At 39.3% G+C, this 24,435-nt stretch overlaps 2 protein-coding genes and 1 pseudogene across 2 annotated transcripts; 2 read left to right on the plus strand and 1 right to left on the minus strand.

Annotated features, from left to right (window-relative positions):
- Positions 1-408: 408 nt before the first annotated feature.
- LOC145502427 (uncharacterized) lies at positions 409-1,244 on the minus strand. Its single transcript, XM_081481757.1, has one exon. The coding sequence runs from the start codon at positions 1,238-1,240 to the stop codon at positions 419-421; it is 822 nt and encodes a 273-aa protein (XP_081337883.1). The 5' UTR covers positions 1,241-1,244; the 3' UTR covers positions 409-418.
- A 3,332-nt stretch (positions 1,245-4,576) lies between these two features.
- Positions 4,577-5,015, plus strand: LOC145502459 (uncharacterized). Its single transcript, XM_081481788.1, has 2 exons — positions 4,577-4,606; positions 4,719-5,015. Exons 1-2 carry the CDS (start codon positions 4,577-4,579, stop codon positions 5,013-5,015), a joined length of 327 nt encoding a protein of 108 aa, XP_081337914.1.
- Positions 5,016-7,543: 2,528 nt separating this feature from the next.
- On the plus strand, positions 7,544-8,416 carry LOC145502049 (melanocyte-stimulating hormone receptor-like; annotated as a pseudogene).
- The last annotated feature ends 16,019 nt before the right edge of the window (positions 8,417-24,435 follow it).

A 24,435-nucleotide genomic window follows, 5' to 3' on the forward strand; every position in this document is an offset into this window, starting at 1 on the left:
GTACACGCACTGTTTCCACAACTCGAAACGTTGCTCCCGTACCTCGAGATACTTCTTAAATGAATCGGGTTGCCGTTTCAACCACAAGATATAAACGACAAAACGCATCACGTTGGGTTCGACGTCGGTATAGTCAAACACCTCCAAGGGCGAATCGCTGAAATTGTAGGGGATGGGTTCACCCTTACCGTATCGCTCGTAGACACTAGTGCACTTGGAACACAAGGTCGTCCAACACCATCGATCGTTCATGGTCGTACACATTCTCGAGATCAACCAACTCAAGACATGAGACATAATGATTTGAACCCAATTCTTTATTCACACTTTCTTATATGTACAAAAACGTCGTGCCTGATTGGTTCTTACGTAAAAACCGACTCTGATTGGATAACACGAAAAAGAAGGCGAAAAAGACTTAGTCCGAATCTGAAAAGTAATGAGCATAGTTCGTGTTCTTACAATCTTGACCGTACTCATTATCACAGTCTTCCTCATAGGTATCCATGGCATAATATTTACAATTTCTCCAATCACATTTACCGGGTCTCCACCTCAGGGCTTCCTCCTCGTCCCCCTTCACATAGAATGCTTGACGCATACTCTCTCTACACTCACCACACAGGTCATCCTCCTCCGCTTCAAGGGCACGGAAGAAAAACCGATCCTTCCACATATCACGCTGACCCATGATATCATAGATCAACTCTTCCAACTTCAGGCACGTTTCCTTGTGAGCGCACCTGTTGAACGTCAGTATCTCCTCCACCTTGGGACTCTTGTTGGACTCCCTCACCCGTCGTGACAGGTCGCGAGCGAACCGCAAGGGTTCAAACAGATCACGGATGACATCGCTCATCATGTACGTGAGGTGATCTGTGGCGATAAAACAGGCACGCTCGGCGTCCAGGGTGGGATCCCGACAATGAATGAATTTGAATTGACCGCTACCACTTCTGTACATCACGCGACACCACTCACCGCAGAAATGGTACACATGCTCGTTCCTCTTCATCATCTCCAAAATCGTACCACCCCAGTCAGGACGACGTCTCATCATGAGCTCAAAAGACCACAGACTATCGGGTATTTGACCTAACGGTTCGAAGAGATTGTCAAAAATGTACATGTCCACATTCGCATCCGGAATGGCATCGAGATCTCTTAAAGTGTGTACCTTCTGATCCACGATCTGCTCCACTAGGTCCCGAATCTGGTTCGAGTTGCTATAGTAAGTCATCTTGAAACCCGACCTCAGACAAACTCGTTAAACTTCTTTCCTTCTCGATCCGCTCGCTTCGTGATCTCCAAGTCCGACAAATGAGGATAGCAACTACGTTCGCCTCAGTCAATCAAGTGCCTCTGGAGCCTATAGTACAAAGGAGAGACAAGACGTAACTCCAAATCAATTATCTTCCTGTGTAACGGTCTTTCGCCTTCTTTTTCGATTGAATCCAAAACGTCAGAAGCTCGATTCAACTGCTGTCTCAGATCTTCAAGGATCTCTTTCACGTCTCTCTCATCCAAAATCCTACAGGTCATCACCGCGTCAAGAGCAAGTCGAGAATGATTCGCTGCGTCCAACAGGCTCCTTTTATACCCGCGCCGCGGATCCACTTTCACTCCGTACTTTCACGGATCACGCGCCCTTTTTCAGATCCACCAATCGGAACGAAGACCGTCACATGATCCCATCACACCACACGTCACCGATTGGTCGTCAAAAACGTCCATAAAGTCGAACCACGCATTCCATCACGAGTCACTTTTCTCAGCAGTCGTCATGGATTCACACGTCGAACCCGATAGTAAAAAAAGAAAAAAGAAAAAGAAGGAGGCGCGTAAGAAACTGAAACTGCTCCTACCCAAGAGAGTGGAAGGAGAAGTAGGAGGTAAACTACAATCCACCTTAGATAGATGGTTATTCAAAAAACCTCGTGCCAGACTACGTTTCAACGAACGCGTCCTCTTCAAAGAAATCACCCCGGACTCGGTCAGTTGGACCACCGTCCCTCTCAAAGGCTTCTCGCGACCATGGAGCGCCTTTTCGATCCAACGTCAAGAATGTAAAAGCCAAATGAAAAGTAACCATGACAAGCGAAGGCAAAGACTGACCCCCCAAAACGTGCGAAAAACCACCCACATCCTAGAAACCATGCGACGTGAAAACACCTTGTTGGGATACTAACTCGTTCTCTATCTTCACAGACTCAAAGCTACCTGCCATTCAAGGCGGGTGCATGGCCGTGATCAGAGACTCACCTCCTCGAACCATTCAAGTCCTGGAAGCCATGGGACTCGACAAATTCAAGAAAGACGACCTCGTAGAAGTACCACCTGAAGTGGATGACCGAGGAGAATTCACCGAAGTACAAGTGTTGGAGGAATTCGACCCCGATCAGTTCCTGAACCAACTGGAACCACAAGATCCCATCTGCCCGCGTTGCATGGTACCCATGGAATATGGAAGCGTGCGAACCCCAGACGTTGGTACCTGGGAATATTACCGATGCCCCTCTTCCAGATTCTACACCAAGTGTTATGTGACCTGTGGCGTCAAAGAGGTGGGTACTTACCTGAGACGCGTCGAAGAACAGACCCACCCCTGCTACAGGAACATCGACCCGGCTCGTTTCCGATGTCTATGCAGCAAGTCCCTGGTCTTAGCCACCTCCCACTCCCAGTCCAAACCAGACAGGCTCTATCTCAAGTGTCCCAAGCGTACCTGCAAGTTCTTTCAATGGATCGACGAATACCCACGAGGAGTCGCCGAAGCCATACTGATCAATGGACAGGACCCAAACTAAGAAAAAGACAGACACAGTTTTTGTAAAAACACACTCTGATTTTTATTTCACACTATTTACACGTTTGGTAATCTATCCTCAGCGTCGATCATCGCTCGCATCGTTACTTGATTACAATGGTTGAAAGTACTATAATAAAAGTCAATTGTGAGGACATCTTCTGTCTCTTAGTCCACGTGGACCTAAAGGGCTCAAAACCGTAACACAGCATCAGTCGGTGATACGTAATACGGTCCACGGGCGGCTTCACTTTAAGGTCCCATACAAGGTTCTTATATATAGTACGGGTCGAGTTGAATAAAGTTCTCCCGAAACACTTCTCGATTCTACGGTACTGGTACATACTTCGGGTCCAGTTCTCCCTCTGCTCGTCCATGAAAAATAAAATCTGGTGAAGCATCACCTCGAGCTGACTGGAATCTTTGAGCTGTGTCAGCCATCGTCGGCCCACCAACAAATCCCGGATGGGAAAGTTCATGTCCTCATAAAATCTGGTCCAGGGTGCCTGCATTTGATCAATGGCTTCCTCATACGTAGTATCAGGCTTTCTAGGTCTGAAATTGTTCTGCAAGTATATCTCCCTCAAGGCCATATTGACGCTCAATACAAGTTTAAAACTCAGAGTGAAGATCGGGGGCAGCGCGGATTCGCTTTATGAAGATCCGTCCAACCAATCACAGATCGAGACCAAGTCACGTGTCACCCAGACCCAGGGGATAGGGGGGTATCCCCCTACCACGCCCCTCACGGTAGGAGACTGGACACCATTATACCGCGTGTATAAAATAAGCGAGTTGGACCGTTCACTTTCACTCTGAGTTATTTTCAACTTGTATGAGCGCCCATTACAGAAGACTGTGGATACTCTCGTTGCTGTGGCTCCTCAAGGTACCGAGTGAGTATAGCATGGAAGTATTAGAGAAGTGTAACATAGAGTTGACTACCTGGGAAAAGCGGGTGAGAGAGTGGATAAAGGACGAAGAAGAAGAGACCCCTTTGTACAGGGACTTAGAACAACTTTTAGGTTTTATCGAGGTGGCCCTGGACCAACTAGATCTTTTGGGGCTGGAAGAGAGGTTGGGGGTCCTTGATGAGGACGATACCAATGATTTGGTGATTCACATAGACTGGGTCCGCAACACTTACAGACAATTGCTTCATTTTTAGCCATGGAACCACCCCTCCACTGCCACGTATGCAAACAGCTGAGACCCTGCTGCCGCCAACCGATCATAGAATTAAGTAGAAAAGGGAACCACACCCGATTCGTACGCGCGCTCACAGGTCCACTGAGAAAAGAATGGGGACTAGGGTGCGTCTACGCCACCTGTTGCGGGGTCATCTACGGGATGTACCACAATCTGGAAACCAACTGTTACGAACCCGTCTTCCTGGGAAACACTTACGACCAGGCCCTGTCACGTGTCAATCACGTCAAATCGTTCATTGATTGTTATCCCGAAGAAAAAGAGGGCGCCGGTCAATAGGACCGTGCACACGTCCCACACTGTCAATTTAAGTCGTGGTGTGTCCAATAAAAAGTTGTTTTTGCTCTATTTTTTCAGACTCCATGTCTCGATTTCCTAAATACGAATGCATATGGTGTAAGGAAGGATTCACTCCCAATCACAGTATCCAAGACTACTTCCTGACACCCTGTTGCAACCAATTCTTTCACGGATCCTGTAAAGCCCTACTCACCTGGTGGTTGAAACCCTCCGAAAGACGCTGCCCTCATTGCAATACCGTGAATTTCGGACTGCCTCCCGATGACAGCCCCAAAACCAAGTCCTAAAAAGGTAAGCGCTTCGATGGTCTGATGGTTAAGACGTTGAGTTGTGGCCTCAAAGACCCAGGTTCGATTCCTGGTCGGGGCATTAAAATTCTTTTTTTCTTTTTTATTCCCTATAGAGACCCCTGGCCTGTAAAATCCGTTTGGACGAACCCCACCCCGACGAAGACGTTATGCTCCTCTTCCTAGCCCAACACTTTCCCTACCCCTGGTACATGCGAAGAGACCTCTCCAAAGTCTGGCCCTTCGGACGCGTGTTCGAATCCTCCTCAGGCCTTCACGGAGAATTTCTCACCCCACAAACCATGATGCTATCCCTCGTGCATCTAGGAACCAATGACCTGCAAGCCCTAGAGACGATGAAAAAAATCACGCAACAAACCATGTACATTCTCTCTTTAAAGGATCTTTATTAGTGACAAGCATAAAATAAAAAAATGTTTTTTTCACTCCTCTGGTGACGTCATCGTTTCGATAAAGGCTGCGTACGCCAACTCTTCTCTGTCGCCCCAACCGCTCTTCCACTCTTTCCATCCGGCCTCAAAACTCTCCGGCAACCTCTCCAAACGCACAGGTTCCTTTTTATCCAGAGACTCGTCCTCCAACATCTTCCTTGACATGGCCTGTCTGAACTGGATCACCTCATCCGCCAGCTTCGTCATCTCTTTCTTCAGGAGGTTATCCGTACTGTCCCTAACGGAGCTTTTCATAATCTTTCCAAGAAGACTATCCCTCACGGCATCCAACACTCTCTCCGCAAACTCCTCTCTCGGAATGACCTTTGGCAACGTCCCCGCAGGAATACTAATCACCTCCACATTCGTCTTGCTCTCCTCCGAAGTCATCCTTTTTCGCGTCGATCTCCAAACAACAATGACAAACTCAACAACTCAACACCTTTTTATTCACACACGAACCTCGATTTCATGTTGACCTTATTTGGACATGCACGTGACCTGTGACGTCACGGGCGCCATGTTTTGCCTACCTGGCGGCCATCTTGGATTTTACAATTTAAGAGAATGTATGGGAAAAACTTGGTCACGTGGTATAATCCCTGGCTCCTGATTGGTTACGGCCCCAACGAGCGTATATGACTACTTTCCGCGCTCGTAATTCGTGACCAGCTTATGTAATAATGATAATGTTGACAGATTGTTGTATGACGACTGCCGATCATTAATATTCAATTTTGTACGTTGATATTCCTTTGTGCTCAGGCTCCTCTTCCTTTCGAGGGAATCTTTTTCTATGAGGATTCTTTGGAGATGAAAAAAGTCTTGATGTTTTCTCATGTGACACGATTGTCAAATTTAGAGTTTACTTTGTCAGACTGGACTTTTTTAAGGTGCAACTCCTGGGAAAGGATGTATGAAAAGCAAATATTACGCTTTTGCAATACGTGACTCTGAAGTTATTGTTAGCTTTTAACAGCATTAATTCACGAGGCTGGTGATAATAAATAATTAATGACACATCGTTTCATAGCAAAACGTCCATTCAAATAATGATATTTTTTTCTAAAATAAAATATACTGTATTACTGCTTCGAATTTATACAAGGCAGAGTTTAAAGCGAGGCTTTAATTTGTTTAAATTTTACAAACTAACAAAGATATCGATCTTAGTTTTTTTAAAATTATTATTATTATGGAAACGCATTAACTGACAGATGAAATGGCCTTCAGTAAGGTGCCTATAATTACTGAGGCGCATGGGAACTAACTAACACAGCCACCTGTAAACATTAGAATTGGTGCTGTAAAGAAGGAGCGCTGAGCCAAAGCATGACAAGTTTGTGAAAAGGAGACCAAACTAGACAGGTATAATAACGTTTTCTCTTCTTCTTTTTCTAAATCTGAACTGTAAAAAGTAAGTACACTTAATTTATTTATGGCAGCTCTGGGGGAGTTGCGCGGCAAATCTTGAAAAAAAAAATGTGATGACAATATATTTACGACAAGCATTCAAACATGTACATTCCGTTTTCGTATGTTTGAGAAAGGGGCGTCAGTAATAAAATATTCCCATTTGTAAAAGAAGAGAGATAAAACCGTATTTACTCTTTATACCTTATTCATGTGAACTTGGATTTGAGAGAGTTAGGCACTTCAACTATCACCATAGGCTGGATTTAAGCATGAATGTGATTAAAAAGTATATTATGACAGTGTTTTTAATGGACATGAAACTTCGCATGTTTCACTATCAGTAAACCTTTTAAGCATATCAGAACGTAAAATACGTAAAGCGATTCCCACGCCCAATAAAACGTCGAATTGTCAAGATTACTTGCGATAAGAAGTTACGGATAAAACTTCAAACGAGGAGTTCCGAGTTCTCTTGCCTAGGGAGCTCAGGAGTTGAATTTTCGTACTTACTGAAAAAAAAAATTTCGTGTTTCACGTGTAGTCAAAAAAGCCCTCTAGAGATTAATTTGTCGTTCTAGTTAACTAAGTTAATGGGTTGGCATACATCTTTTTTTGCGTCGGTAGATGCTCGAAACAAGAAAACTTCAATTCCGTTATTTAACACTGTAGGTAATAAATTTTCACCGGGTGTTTAGTAGAGCTCTTAATATTTATTCCTTAGACTTAATATTGCGATAGGCATACTGACTGCTTTATATTCATTAGAAAAGTCGTCCCAACCAAAGATTGTTGCACGAAAGACTGACTATTGCCGCAGGCCAATCTAAAGGAAGTTCAAGAAAATAGGAAGTGGCTTATTTTTGTTGAAACAGCTTGATATAAACACTCAGGAAAGCACAAGATGGGTAAAATATTCAACTAACCTCTCGAATAATAAGACAAACTGAATGTAGAAGGAAGAAATCTTGGCACCTACCTCAGGGCATCACACGATGAAGATGGTGAACCTAACTGTGCATGAGAACGAGAGAGCGATTCAAGATTCATTTTGCAATACAAGACTCCTCGATATAAATCAAAAGATAATCATTTCTGCATTTAATGTTCCCCTTTCCATCATAGCATTACTGGGTAATATTCTGATCATCATTGCACTTCAGAAGCCGTCTTCCCTTCATCCATCGTCAAAGCTTTTGTTTGGTTGCCTCGCAATCACCGATCTCTGCGTGGGCCTCATAGCACAGCCTCTTCGTGTTACATATCTGATGTCTCCAGAACAGTCCAGACTTTGTTACCATGTTTGGGTCCTTTATAATACCTTAGGTCTCATTTTTTGTGGTGTATCTCTGTTGACACTGACTGCAATTAGTATAGACAGACTTCTCGCCCTGATATTGGGGTTACGATACAAACACTTGGTAACTTTGAGGAGAGTTTGGGTTGTTGTTGTTATTTAATGGCTCTCAATAATTGCCATTGTAATCACAATCTTTTACAACTTTTCAATTAGCGATTTTGTGGTTAGCACAATCTTATTGCTGTGTATAATAATCTCAACTTGCTGTTACACAAAAATTTATTTCACATTACGAAAACATCAAGCGCAGTTACAGGGCCATGCTCACCAAACACGATCGAACAGAGGGTGCTCATGGCAATCCAAGAGATCTACTCCTCTGAATATAGCGCGATACAGAAAGTCAGTGTCCAGTGCATTGTGGGTAAATGTGACGTTAGTGGCTTGTTACCTTCCTATTGGTGTCATCATAGCTACATTTGCTATCACTAAACGAAATACGCTATCCATTGACTTAGGTTGGGAAATAACGAGGGTAATCGTTTTCTTAAATTCATCCCTAAATCCTTTTATTTACTGCTGGAAAATCAGGGAAATAAGGCTGGCGGTGACGGACACCATTTCTCGCTTTTGTTATTGCTTAAGGTAAATGTCTACAAATATGTCTTTTTGAGAACGCATCAAGCCTGGAACATAGGTCATCCATATACCTGAAAACATTATTAGCTACAATATAATGATTAACGGATAACTTTAGGGATTCAAACAAAATGATGTAATGGTGGCAGAGAGGTAAGAAAACACCTGCTTTAAGGGTATATCCGTACAAGTTTCCTTCTGACAATTTTAACTAACAGCGCATGACCGTTAAGGGCCAATACATTTAGGAAGGGTATGTATTTCCTCAGGACCCTTAAGTGATCCACTGGTTTGCAATAAAGCAATGTCTACCCAGTATCTAGTACACAGGCTGGTCAAGAATAGTTCGTCAATTAGTTGGAATGATAGCACCTCAGAAACGGGTAATTTTGAAAAGAGACTAAGGAGGCACCATTAAGCAAAGAAACTATAATTGTTTTCTAAAGTCACCACTCATCACAATATTTGTTTTAACTTATTTACCTTTAGTGATTTGTTAAATTGGTAGTTGGAGTTGGCAAATAATAAGCATAACGTGGACTGTTCGATTTTAAAGGGTGCATTAAAGAAGCTTAGACTCAGAATATTGAGTTATTTTTACCATGTATAAAATTTCCTTAAAATTGAAGAAAACCTGCAAATAATAGTTTACTAATTTAGAAAAACACCATAGGATTAATAATAAACTATAAGGGACCAAAGATGATCAAGGATGGAGGACATAAACTCGGATTGCAAAAGACGAACTTGAAAATTTAGGCTAAACTTTTCGAGATGCGCAAGCTACTGTAACGTCTCTATGTTTAGACGTCTAATAATCTCAGTTGATGTTGCTATGGGCAACTAGTGGATCGACGCTACAGAAATGCTATTACTATTACAATATTACATTATCACAAAGGTAAATAAGGTAAATAAAGTCCATCATTTGATGGACTGCTTACTTTGATCTGAGAAACCCTTTCACAAGCATGATATGTAATATATTGCTGACGCCCTATCGGAGTTTTTCGGAAACGCAATATTCAGGCACGAAAGTAAGGGCATACTGGGTATGAACCCTGAGACGTACAGGCTAACTCGTACCCCTACCTTAGCACAAGGGGGGATGGAGGAACTCCCCCCCCCCCCCGACATTTGACGGAGTCATTTGACCCGCTATCTTGGATTTTACTATTTTTTTTTTCAAATAAAGGTCAAGAAATAAAGGAAATTAACGCAAAATTAAACCAGAATTCGTATGAAATGTATAAATTCATAAATTTGTGATATTTGATGAAGAAAACTGGAAAAAAAAACTACAGAATAAATTCTCTCAAAAAGCTGATTTTTGATCAGACTTGATAGTAATATTAATGGTAACTTTATTTACAGACGGTAAATCCTTCAGAAAAGATTGTAAAAGATCAGCTAATTATCGCTAACTAAACTAACTAACCTAAACTACATACTAAAAGCTGCTTTACAAGGATGCCATGTTAAAACTCATTCAAAACTGTGGTGACGTACGCAAATCATACAAAGATGTTGCTGCACGAAGGTCACTGGATCGGCTGTTCCACAACCTGCCTCCGCTGAAAGCGAAACTCGCCTTCAAATAATTGGTGCGGGGCTGCGGGAAAGCCAATTTATTTTTAGTGTTCTTAAATCGATATGATGTTATGTCTAGCACTCAGATACTCAGGGGTCTTCCCATCTAAAGATTTGCACATCATAACAGCAGCTTATTCAAATCTTTGATCTTTGAGTTTACACCAACCCAGTGCCCGGAACAATTCATCGATATTAGAGTCATAATTGGCACACATTAAAATACGGGCTGCACGATTTTGGAGCTTCTGAAAACTTTCAGAGAGACCACTGCCACAGTTTCCATAGACACCACTACAGTAATTAAAACATGGTTGAACTGGGCTATCATATACATTAATTAACATAATAAAGGTGTATGATGTCGTATTCGCTTGATTCCACCCAATGCAGAGGCAAAGGCAAATGTTTTGTATATGACATGGAATTTGATGGTTGCCATGGCAACGTCAAAAATGATCGCCACACAATTGACATACGAATATTTTTGCAGAGAATGAACGAGCAGCTACTGAAAGTTTCAGCCTCTTTGAGTAAATCGTCTGAGAGTTATAGGATAAAGTATATGATATAGAATATTTAGCACAGATATCAAGAAGTATCGAGCAGGAAAATTGAATTTGTATTTAATTTGAATTGACGGCTACGGGATGTTTATGCCAACAGTTATTGAGCCACAGGATACTCAGTCCCTTCTCCCCGTCCCCTCCTAATGAGGTGTCATTACTGTCAACGGTCGAAAACAGGAATAACTACGCGAGTGGTATAGAAAAATGAGCATACTGCTTCCTGTAACAGGCGACATACGAAATCGTTCCTCGTAGGGTTCCTAATAGCGATTAGGCGGTCGTTGGTGTCAAGTTAAATAAACCAAACAAAATGCTTTCAATAGTATTTTCAAATCCTAGGAGAATGACTCCTGCATTACCTTTTCATTCCTACATTCTTTCGAAAAAACAAACCTGAAAAAAAGAAGAATTCAAAAATTGTCACTTTTGGCTGCATTGAAAATTAAAAGAGAAAATTCAAGGTCAAAAAGACAGATCAACCGAAAATAAAGTCAATATTTATTCAGGTATATAATAATAATAATAATAATTATTATTATTATTATTATTATTTGTATATGTGATTGGGGGCCAATCAGGAGACCCAGAGTTGACATGAATGAGTAATTGTATGTTTCTAAGATTGACATGTTATAAATTAATCATCTGAGAATAATTAGTTTTGTTTTTGTTTTTGTTTTGTTTTTTGTTTTTTAACATGCATTTTTCTCAGCCTTGAAGAACCAAAAAGAATGTTCGAACTAGTTTTGTGATGACAAATGCAACTTATTTTGTCTACCTCTCTGTACACCCGTAAATAAAATTAGAAATAGAATCACGTGTCTTGCTTTCTTTTTTCCAGAACAAATAAACATACTTGTACGACAGGAAGACATTTAAAATATAAACAGTTGAATATAACCGAGCATCAAATACTCCAATTGCACCTCGGCAATGATAATAATAATAAAGACAAATTGTACCTCAAAATTTATCAAGGATATCAGCCTTTAAGGCATTTTGCTTAGAAGAAAGAAATTTTCATTTTAGTTAAGGCACAGCGATAGCGGGTGCATATAGACAGGGGTAAAAAGTTTAGGTATTTTGGCTGTCAAATAACAGCAGCAGATTGGAGGCAACATCCCTTTTTTTTTTTTTTAGAAACATAATATTACCACGGTAGCTACATGCATGCAGTGTCTTAAGAGCTTTTGGTATTCATAATATATTGTTAGGTAATTTGCACATTCATAATTTATATATACAACAAAAACACAACAATATTTATCAATACACCGATCCCGTAGAAAGGGCCTGAACTATGGGCAAAATCTTTGAAACTTTAGAAAAAAAAATAAAAGAGATATTACAGCCCTTGTCCCTGTATTAAGGCTGGTTCCGCTAATACACAAACAAAAGCATAATCAACATACGTACACGCAATAACAAAAGGCGTTAATTATCAGCAATTTATTGCGTTCGCGCAAGTCGGTACATGCGTCAGAGTAAGTCAGCTCTAGCAGGTGTTTTGGTCAACAAAGCAAGTCCTCGAAAATAATATTTAAGGGAAAACGAAGGAATGATTTCTGACTGCTAAACTAAAAGGTGAGTACATTGAAACTCATGCAGTATTAGCTCGTGGACTTATAGGTAAGGGTAGGGGGTAAATCACGTTTTTTTTTTTTTTTTTTTTTTCGCCTCCACAAGTGGGATACGTTTCTGATAACATCAGTTTCCAGAAGGGTTGATGCATTTTCTTCGTGACGGGTTAGTAACTGGTGTTGCCGAATTTTTGTGGCAGTTTGGCGAGTCCGTATTACGAGTCAAACATTGAGAATAAGGATTTAAAATAACGTATTACGATATTCGTTACGCTATGATATCCAAACTTCCAACAGTATTTTTGCATTGTTAACTGGTATCTTGGAGCAATACCATGTGATATTTTTTGCTCGACCTTTTCGCGTCTTTCTTCCGTCGAGTGGTATATGGGTCAAATTGTATTTTTTTCGAAATTAGAGATAAATCTTGTGACTACCTCATCACCGTATTATTGTACTTTGCAATTGATAGCCTACTTGTTTTCACGAGCCCAAAGCTGGTTTAGGAAACTAAGGTAAACATCTTCAGCCAAACGCCCGAACAATATTTGATGCAAGTGATAAATCCTCTAATTTTCCTATGTGCTGATATATATCAATTGTTAGGAGAAAGTACTTGTAGGCTTTATGGCATAAATGGACCACACACATGAAATCGCACAATCATAATCACGCATCTTTATAGCCCTAAGAACACGTACATGTCTTCGGCTGCGAAATTCCCTTTTTACATTTCACAACCCCTTACCTGTCTGAAATGTTTATACTTAGCGCGTCTTCTCACGGTTATGGACTTGGATGTTGCGTTCCCCAAAAGAAGCATAGATTTTACGAAAACAGTTTTGTATTTACCCGTAGTAAATAGAGGGAAATGGTTAGGAAACCTGGCAAAGTTCTTTGTTGTATGTTTTTGTGCGCTATTTTGGGATTTGACCCTCCACACAACCTGACAAAATACAAACGGTGGTTGTATGTGCTCATTCGAAGCATTGCGATTACGTAATTCACGCAAAGTCGACGAGCATAAAAAAGAGATGTGCAGAGTCAAGGACCTTCCAACATAAATCTCAACATGCATGTTTACTTCTTTGATGCTTACCGGCCCTCCTGACCGCTTCCCTCAATCAACTATGATTTACCGGAGCAGAAATTTGTAATGATTTGCCCTAGTTTAAAGGGAGAAAGTTTACTACTTAGGTTTATGGGTAAGCCAGAACTATACTATCTGCTCCAATTATTAGCTATTAATACGAAATAATCATTCCAACTCAACGACAGGAGCAACAAACGACAGCTAAACTACTGTTACTACGCTCAGCAGGACGCATGAATAGAGTGTTGAAAACGTCTTCGTGAAAGATTGTGGACTTAACAAAAGGAGTGCCAAAACTAAAGAAACATTAATATCTAAAATTACCGGCTCAGAGGGAGAACACGAAAATTGCGACTTCGAAAGTAAATGGAGATGGAAACTACACAAGTCTGTGTAGCACAGGTCTCCATGGCACATATCAAAAGATTGTGTATTCCACAGTCAGCAGCACGCTAGCTGTAATTGCAATTTTGGAGAATTTTTTGATCATCGCTGCTCTTCAGAAGGTGTCGTCACTTCATCCGCCATCAAAACTTTTGCTGGGTTGCCTAGCAACCACTAATCTCTGTGTGGGCCTCATTATGCAGCCTATACATACCGCCTTCTTGGCATCACCAGAAAACTCCAAAAGTTGTTACTATCTTAACTTGCTTTTTGATAGCACGGCAGTAATTTTTGGAGGAGTGTCTCTGACTGCAATAAGTAACACTGACTGCAATAAGTGTAGACAGGCTTCTCGCTCTTCTGTCGGGATTAAGATACAGACAAGTGGTAACCTTAAGACGTGCGTGGATTTTTGTTGCTGTGTTTTGGCTTTTTTGCCTCGGAGTTGCAATGATGTTCTTTTACAACTTTCTTATTACTATATTCATCATTTGCATAGTGATGTCATTCTGCATATTAACCTCAATTCTCTGTTATACGAAAATCTATCTTAAGCTTCGCCATCAGCAAGCACAGGTACAAGAAAATGTCCACCGAGGACAAACGAACAGTGAAAGAAGTTCGCTGAACATAGAACGGTACAAAAAGACGGTGTCCAGCGCATTGTGGGTACAAATTACATTAGTGGTTTGTTATCTCGCGTATATTATCGTGACTTCAATAACTGCCATCACAGAAATGCACACACAGTTCCTTGACCTTTCTTGGGAAGTAACGATATCTCTTGTATTGTTCAGCTCATTTCTAAACCCATTTTTGTACTGCTGGAAGATGAAAGAAGTGAGGCAAGCAGTGAAAGTCACGATCAGACAGTTGTGGTGTTTCTGAAATTTCTATATAATAGCTTAATTGGCACCTTATTCGACTATGGTGATATTGTTGCGGGGAGTGGGGGGGGGGGGAGATTGGTATCTGAATTCAAATGCGTAAATGGTGAGATTATTTTCAATTTTTCAGTCAAAACTTCAAGTTCCCATCATTCTTATAATACACGTGATAAGGACAATTTCCATTATCCTAAGGTGCGTACCAACTGGTGCAAACAGAGATTTGTTTTTCATGCCATAAAGGAATATAATGACTTAGAACCTAGTATAAGACGAGTGAAATGTTCACATATTTTTAAAACTAGCTAGACCCTTTTGTATAGGTCAAGATTTCTTTGTGGTATTGTATAATTTTACCCTGTTAGTTCTTTGTATTTAGTTTGTAATTTAATTTTCTACATAGGGCTTCCTTGGCGAATTCTGTTCCCTGGTTAAATAATGTTATCACCATCATCATCATCATCATTATCATAATCATCATTGCTTAACTGTTTAGTATCTTTTCGTACGGATACCTTTAGGGCCAATATAAGGGCTTCCTTCCTTGCCGATTCATTTTCGTCAAAGTAATGTTTCAATATAGGTTTTACAAAACAATAACGTTGATTTTTTCGATAATGGAGAGCAAAATTTGTCTTCGAAAAGGTAGATATTTTTTTCAATGCGAACTTCTCATCTGCATAAATAAAGCCGATGAACCTATCATCTCGTTTATTATAGAGCAATAAAAATTTGACAAATAAGAGATGACAACGATCATGTCAAAGCTTTACAATTGGTCAAGGACTCGCTGGTCATAAACAGCGTATCCCATAGCTTCCTCTTTACAAAATGAACAGATTGGGGGTTTTTATATCTGCGTCCTAGCCATGAAAGGGGTGTTAACAAGGATCAAAAACTCGTCTTTCTGTTGTAATCCGGGCAGATAGGTTGAAGGCTGCTAGTAGTGTTTCCGTATTCCCTAATACAGTGGGATACTGTATTGTACATAAAGCACCAATTTTTGTAATTTAAAATAGAATGTCCACCAAACACTGAGACGAAATATAGTTAATTCATTGATTGTGTTTTCTTCTCCCTTTCTTTGTCTGATGAACCATGAAGATTACAGGCCATATTGGTCTCGTTTCGCGATATCAGATAGAAAAACGTAGAGACTGGGTGGAATGAAAAAATATGATCGGTGAATATACACAAGAGAAAAGGAAAGGGAATCAAAGCGTAATAGTTGAAATTTAGCTGAAAGCCATAAATTGTAGCGATAAAAAATGCTGGTAGCTCTGAAGAAGACAGACTCTTTTAGAAATAGGACGTTTCACCTGTCATGACATGAAATTTTTAATTTTTTTTTTTTTTTTAATTTTGTCCACTGTCACTTAATGAAACAATGCAGTTCGCTAACTGCTAATGCTTGAGACTGACGTCTAGGGTTGATTATCTTGATTTAAGGGAAATGACCTTATCTTGAGCATTTTTTTCTGGAACAGTCGTGAAACAGTATTTCAAACACAAGGGGAATGTGTTATTTTTTTATCGCATTTCCAAAATCTCCAAATTATCTTAATATAAAGTATAAAAAGTTACGTTTAAACCTAGACGGTGTGTGGCTTTGTATATTAAAGTAAACAAAGTCAAGAACGATTTTAAGCTTAGAGTAAGATATGTGCCGACAGCCGGAGTTTTGCATTAGCTACATGTACATTTCCAAACGTGCTTGATATCAAAAGGCAAGTGATGAAGGCAAGTGGAAAAAATAAACAGGACAGCACGAAGACGGAGACGAAGACGAAGACGAAGACGAAGACGAAGACGAAGACGAAGACGAAGACGAAGACGAAGACGAAGACGAAGACGAAGACGAAGACAAACACAAACACAAACACAAACACAAACACAAACACAAACACAAACACAAACACAAACACAAACACAAACACAAACACAAACAGTAACGGTACGTCACAAGTATAGAGCAAAAGTCGAAGTTTAACACCAATATCAAGAACCCAAAGGTCTTTAATTAAACGGGGCTTTTTCACTTGCTTACAGATAATGAAAAAATTAATGTCTGGTTTTATTCGTTGTGTGTAAATAATTATCTAGCTCGTGCAGAGAGGGCTGATGACTATATTTTCGTGTTAAATGGCGGATATCATTGACAATGGAAAATGAAATTTTCTATCGGAATAATTAAATCTCCAAATGCTTTTAGTTTTCCACGAAAGCTGTCGACGCGTTACAAAGCTTCCTCCCAATCACTGAAAGCTGACTACAAAGTAGCAGTACGCACCTGCTTAGATATTAGCTTCTTTTTTTTTTTTTTTTTTTTTCCTGAAAGATTAATGAGGCTTAAATCGATAGCTCTGACTGATCAGCAAGAAAAGAACCTTTTAGATCAGAGAGCCATCTTCGAGGTAATTTAGGTTAAGGCCAACTAATAAAGAGCTGTTAGCTAAACTATACATGCTAATGCTTTGAGTCTGCAAACTTTCGTTTAGGGCGGGTAGCTGTGTGCCTATTGCTTTGATTCTGTAAATGAACACCCTCTCAATCCCAAGTGGAAATTTGAAGTTAAATTACCGTGTGATTATGGTGCTAAAATCCACTCCGGTAGGTAGTATATGTACCTAAAGTCCAGAATCTTGTAATTAGTATTAGTATCTTGACCTAGTTTAATACAATTCAGGGAACGACTGGGCGAGTGATTAAAAAAAGAAAAAAAAAATGGACAACCGCGAGGCGCAAAGGCGATTTGAAATTACGAACAAGGATACTCAGTGAATTGTACAATAAGAGGTCCAACCACTGTTAAAGCGCAACAAAAAAAAATTTGGAGATTAAGAGTCTTTATAAAGGGGCACTGCTACGACGATTTTTGCTGAGTGAGTACCTTCGTTTGTACGTAAACTCTTTATATCCGACGTAATATAGACGAAAACAGTTGATGCGTTTTTTGAGCTAGTGGAAGCTACGTTATTATAAAATTTCCTCGCCGTAGTGCGGACGGGGCTTAAACGATACTTAATATAATATTAACGCTTTAACCAACAGGAAAGATATCAGACGTTTCTGACTTAAAATAAGGAAATGCGTTTACAAATTGAGGTAACTAGAGCAAGGAATCGAAGAAGAAGAAGAAAAAGAAGAAGAAGAAGAAGAAGAAGAAGAAGAAGAAGAAGAAGAAAAAGAAGAAGAAAATGGCAAACGTTTCAGTAGATGGAAACCACACCACGATTCAAGTGATATTTTGCATCCCTGGTCCTTATGAATTTTATCAGCAAATGCTTTTTGCAAGTCTTAACATCACTCTGGCAATCATAATATTTCTGGGAAATGCTCTGGTTATCGTTGCTCTTCAGAAGGCATCGTCTCTACATCCTCCGTCGAGACTCCTGTTGTCTTGCCTTGCGAGCACCGATCTTGGCGCAGGTATTGTTCTGCCTCCTCTTTACATTGTTCATGTACTGTCTCCAAAGCATTCCAGGCTCTGTTCGTATCTTTCAATGAGTTCTTGGATCTTTGGTTTAACGTTTTCCGGGGTATCTCTGTTGACACTCACTGCAATAAGTGTGGAGAGAGTTATCGCCCTGAAATTGGGGCTAAGATACAGACAAGTGGTAAATTCGAAGAGAATTTTGGCTTTTGTTATTGCATTTTGGCTTGTTAGCAGCTCTACAGTGAGCTTGTTACCATAACGATAAGTTGCATAGTTCTATTATTGACTGTGGTGACTTCCACCTTCTGTTACACGGTGATCTATCTAAAAATCCGCCGTCACCAAATTCATATGCAGGACCAGCACATTCACCGAGGGCAGCCAAACAGAGAAGGCGTTCCACTGAATATAGCACGATACAGAAAGTCAGTGGCAAGTGCAATATGGGTGCAATCAACATTACTTACTTGTTATCTACCATTCGGAATAGTGTTTGCTTTATCGGGAATTACTGGCCAATTATATACACGTACACCATCAATTTCCTTGGCTTTGATTGTAACGATATCCCTCGTTGTCTTAAATTCAGCTCTCAATCCATTTCTGTATTACTGGAGGATCACGGATGTACCTCAAGAAGTTAAGTGCATGATCAGGCAGTTTTGTTGCTTCTTCTCAAGTTGAATGCGAGCATTACTTTTCGAAAGAAATTAAAATCAACTTCCTACAACAATATCGAATCTTACTCTAAAAAAAGCACCCTAATATTCAAACACGATAAAAACAAATAAAAGAGTCACGATATTTTAAAAATAGAGTTAAGCTTAGATATCTACTATTCAAGCTGCTTCGTTGGGCATCCTCTCTTTATCCAATTGCATTTTGTTTTCCTCGCCCTCAAAGCTCTGTTGACGAAGATCCCTGATTTTTCCAACATCTTCGTGAGAGCCAGTATGAACTTTGCTTATTTGGCTAGCTTTGAAGCTATAGAGAATTCATGGACCCACCCTTTCGGAAAATGCTTGATATCTCGCTACGTGAGACAATAACAATAACCATAACCATAACCATAACCATAATAATAATGATGATGATGATGATGACGAAAATAATAATAATTAATCTCTATGGAGGAAGTTCCCGTCACATTGCGTGAAATTATAAGGCATGATTTGTTCCAACGCTTTCTTTACATAACACAGCGCTCTGCGAATAACGTCGTTCGCAATTTGCAATTCACCTCCCCAGTTTCCACGCTTTCCGAAAGGAACGCCTGTCTTTTTGAAGTCCCATTTGGTGGCTAAGAAAAGGAACAGCCTGCATTTACTGACTCGGGCTTTTTATAGGGAAGCCCGAGTAATTAGATTATTTGCCATCGATTTCTTTCGCGTGATAGTTAAGCGAATAATCTAATTGTTTTAGGCGTATAAATCTACTCAACGTTGAAAACTTCATCTAGTTACAGACATTTTCGAAAATGTTAAAAAAAAAAGTGGCCCTCATTTTGCCAACAACCGCACACTGCTAGGCCACTCGGTATCTTTAAGAGAATAGATAGTAAGTTGCGTATAGCGATAAAAAGAACGTCTTGCGCGATAGAACTGTTAATCTTCACCTCTAAAGGTATCTTTTCGGAGATAAAATAAGGGCCTGATGTTCTCTTTTGTTACACAATGATTACGTTTAGGGTATCCTACAGTAGCTATGATCAAAGCAATTTTGTTATAAAATACAAAATTGTCGTATTTTAACAGCGCTTACTTCAAAAGTTAGATCAAAGTAAGTTGTTGAATCGTTGGAGAACTGACTTCTGAAAATAAAGGATGTTCAGCTAGCCGAAAAAAAGGTGTGTATAAGAAACCAAAATTCCGCGCTCGTAATTCGTGACCAGCTTATGTAATAATGATAATGTTGGCAGATTGTTGTATGACGACTGCCGATCCTTAATATTCAATTTTGTACGTTGATATTCCTTTGTGCTCCTCTTCCTTTAGAGGGAATCTTTTTCTATGATGATTCTTTGGAGATGAAAAAAGTCTTGATGTTTTCTCATGTCACACGATTGTCAAATTTAGAGTTTACTTTATCAGACTGGATTTTTTTTAAGGTACAACTCCTGGGAAAGGACGTATGAAAAGCAAATATTCCGCCTTTGCAATACGTGACTCTGAAGTTATTGTTAGCTTTTAACAGCATTAATTCACGAGGCTGGTGAGAATAAATAATTAATTAATGACACGTCGTTTCATAGCAAAACGTCCATTCAAATAATGATTGTTTTTCTAAAATAAAATATGCTGTATTATTGCTTCGAATTTATACAAGGCAGAGTTTAAAGCTAAGCTTTAATTTGTTTAAATTTTACAAACTAACAAAGATATCGATCTTAGTTTTTTATTATTATTATTATTATTATTATGGAAACGCATTAACTGACAGATGAAATGGCCTTCAGTAAGGTGCCTATAATTACTGAGGCGCATGGGAACTAACTAACACAGCCACCTGTAAACATTAGAATTGGTGCTGTAAAGAAGGAGCGCTGAGCCAAAGCACGACAAGTTTGTGAAAAGGAGGCCAAACTAGACAAGTATAATAACGTTTTCTCTTCTTCTTTTTCTAAATCTAAACTGTAAAAAGTAAGTACATTTAATTTATTTATGGCAGGTCTGGGGGAGTTGCGCGGCAAATCTTGAAAAAAAAAATATGATGACAATATATTTACGACAAGCATTCAAACGTGTACGTATACATTCCGTTTTCGTATGTTTGAGAAAGGGGCGTCAGTAATAAAATATTCCCATTTGTAAAAGAAGAGAGATAAAACCGTCTTTACTCTTTATACCTCATTCATGTGAACTTGGATTTGAGAGAGTTAGGCACTTCAACTATCACCATAGGCTGGATTTATGCATGAATGTGATTAAAAAGTATATTCTGACAGTGTTTTTAATGGACATGAAACTTCGCATGTTTCATTATCAGTAAACCTTTTAAGCATATCAGAACGTAAAATACGTAAAGCGATTCCCATGCCCAATAAAACGTCGAATTGTCAAGATTACTTGCGATAAGTAGTTACGGATAAAACTTCAAACGAGGAGTTCCGAGTTCCCTTGCCTAGGGAGCTCAGGAGTTAAATTTTCGTACTTACTGAAAAAAAGAAAAAAAAAAAAGAATTCGTCATATCATATCAAAGCAATTTTGTTATAAAATACAAAATTGTCGTATTTTAACAGCGCTTATCATCCAATGCTTGATACCATTCACTTAAAAAAAAGCGATTGTGTGATGGACCTTTTCGTGACGATTTCGTGTTTCACGTATAGTCAAAAAAGGCCTCTAGAAATTAATTTGTCGTTCCTATTTAACTAAGTTAATGGGTGGGCATACATCTTTTTTGCGTCGGTAGATGCTCGAAACAGGAAAACTTCAATTCCGTTATTTAACACTGTAGGTAATAAATTCTCACCGGGTATTTAGTAGAGCTCTTAATACTTATTCCTTAGCCTTGATATTGCGATAGGCATACTGACTGCTTTATATTCATTAGAAAAGTCATCCCAACCAAAGATTGTTGCACGAAAGACTGACTATTGCCGCAGGCCAATCTAAAGGAAGTTCAAGAAAATAGGAAGTGGCTTATCTTTGTTGAAAAAGCTTGATATAAACACTCAGGAAAGCACAAGATGGGTAAAATATTCAACTAACCTCTCGAATGATAAGACAAACTGAATGTAGAAGGAAGAAATCTTGGCACTTACCTCAGTGTATCACATGATGAAGATGGGGAACCTAACCGTGCATGAGAACGAGACAGCGATTCAAGATTTATTTTGCAATACAAGACTCCTCGATATAAATCAAAAGATAATCATTTCTGCATTTAATGTTCCCCTTTCCATCACAGCATTACTGGGGAATATTCTGATCATCATTGCACTTCAGGGCCGTCTTCCCTTCATCCATCATCAAAGCTTTTGTTTGGTTGTCTCGCAATCACCGATCTCTGCGTGGGCCTCATAGCACAGCCTCTTCGTGTTACATGTCTGATGTCTCCAGAACACTCCAAACTTTGTTACCATGTTTGGGGCCTTTTTAATACCTTAGGTCTCATTTTTTGTGGTGTATCTCTGTTGACACTGACTGCAATTAGTATAGACAGACTTCTCGCCCTGATATTGGGGTTACGATACAAACACTTGGTAACTTTGAGGAGAGTTTGGGTCGTTGTTGTTATTTCATGGCTCTCAATAATTGCCATTGTAATCACAATCTTTTATAACTTTTCAATTAGTGATTTTGTGGTTTGCACGATCTTATTGCTGTGTATAATAATCTCAACCTGCTGTTACACAAAAATTTATTTCACATTACGAAAACATCAAGCGCAGTTACAGGGCCATGCTCACCAAACACGATCGAACAGAGGATGCTCCTGGCAATCCAAGAGATCTACTCCTCTGAATATAGCGCGATACAGAAAGTCAGTATCCAGTGCATTGTGGGTAAATGTGACGTTAGTGGCTTGTTACCTTCCTATTGGTGTCATCATAGCTACATTTGCTATCACTGGACGAAATACACTATCCATAGACTTAGGTTGGGAAATAACGACGGTAGTCGTTTTCTTAAACTCATCCCTAAATCCTTTTATTTATTGCTGGAAAATCAGGGAAATAAGGCTGGCGGTGACGGACACTATTTCTCGGTTTTGTTATTGCTTAAGGTAAATGTCTACAAATATGTCTTAAAGAACGCATCAAGCCTGGAAAACATGTCATTCATATACCTGAAAACAATATTAGCTACAATATAATGATTAACGAATAACTTTAGGAATTCAAACAAAATGATGTAATGGTGGCGGAGAGTTTCCTTCTCACAATTTTAACTAACAGCGCATGACGATTAAGGGCTAATATATTTAGGAAGGGTATGTATTTCCTTAGGACCCTTAAGTGATCCACTGGTTTGCAATAAAGCATTGTCTACCTAGTATCTAGTGCACAGGGTGGTCAAGAATAGTTCGTCAATCATTTGGAATGATAGCACCTCAGAAACGGGTAATTTTGAAAAGAAGCTAAGGAGGCACCATTAAGCAAAGAAAATATGATTGTTTTCTAAAGTCACCACTCATCACAATATTTGTTTTAACTTATTTAGCTTCAGTGATTTGTTAAATTGGTAGTTTTGGAGTTGGCAAATAATAAGCATAACGTGGACTGTTCGATTTTAAAAGGTGCATTAAAGACGCTTAGACACAGAGTATTGAGTTATTTTTACCATGTATAAAATTTCCTTAAAATTGAAGAAAACCTGCAAATAATAGTTTACTAATATAGAAAAACACCATAGGGTTAATAATAAACTATACGGGACCAAAGATGATCAAGGATGGAGGACATTAACACGGATTACAAACGACGATCTTGAAAATTTAGGCTAAACTTTTCGAGATGCGCAAGCTCCTGTAACGTCTCTATGTTTAGATGTCTAGTAATCTTAATTGATGTTGCTATGGGCAACTAGTGGATCGACGCTACAGAAATGCTATTACTATTACAAGATAACATTATTATAAAATTAATTAGAACTTATGCAATCATTTGATGGACTGCTTACTTTGATCTGAGAAACCCTTTCACGAGCATGATATGTAATATATTACTGACGCCCTATCGCAGTTTTTCACAAACGCAATATTCAGGCAAGAAAGTAAGGGCATACTGGGTATTAACCCTCGGACGTACAAGCTAACTTGTACCCCTACCTTGGTACAAGGGGGGATAGAGGAAGTACCTCCCCCTCGACCGTCATTCGACGGAGTCATTTGACTCGCCATCTTGGATTTTACTAATTTTTTTTTTTAAAGTCAACAAATAAAGGAAATTAACGCAAAATCAAACCAGAATTCTTATGAAATGTGTAAATTCATAAATTTGTGTTATTTGATGAAGAAAACTGGAAAAAAAACTACAGAATTAGTTCCCTCAAAAAGCTCATTTTTGATCAGACTTAATAGCAACATTATTGGTAACTTTATTTACACACGGTAAATCCTTCAGCAAAGATTGTAAAAGATCAGCTATTTATCGCTAACTAAACTAACTAACCTAAACTACATACTAAAAGCTGCTTTACAAGGATGCCATGTTAAAACTCATTCAAAACTGTGGTGACGTATGCTTATCATATAAAGATGTTGCTGCACGAAGGTCACTGGATAGGCTGTTCCACAACCTGCCTCCGCTGAAAGAGAAACTAATTGGTGCGGGGCTGAGGAAAAGCCAATTTATTTTCAGTGTTCCTGACTTGATATGATATTATGTCTAGCACTCAGATACTCAGGGGTCATCCAATGTAAAGATTTCACATCATAACCACAGCTTATTCAAATCTTTGATATTTGAGTTTACACCAACCCAGTGCCACCAACCCGGATAATAAATAAAGTCAATATTTATTCAGGTATATTATTATTATTATT

The sequence above is a fragment of the Orbicella franksi genome, chromosome 11, assembly GCF_964199315.1.
Source record: "Orbicella franksi chromosome 11, jaOrbFran1.1, whole genome shotgun sequence".
NCBI lineage: Eukaryota > Metazoa > Cnidaria > Anthozoa > Scleractinia > Merulinidae > Orbicella > Orbicella franksi.

Coding starts and splice junctions, on each gene's coding strand:
- LOC145502427 (XM_081481757.1), bottom strand. CDS start 1,240: ATGACTTACTATAGCAACTCGAACCAGATTCGGGACCTAGTGGAGCAG.
- LOC145502459 (XM_081481788.1), top strand. CDS start 4,577: ATGACAGCCCCAAAACCAAGTCCTAAAAAG. Junction 4,607..4,718: donor CAAAACCAAGTCCTAAAAAG/GTAAGCGCTTCG, acceptor TATTCCCTATAG/AGACCCCTGGCCTGTAAAAT.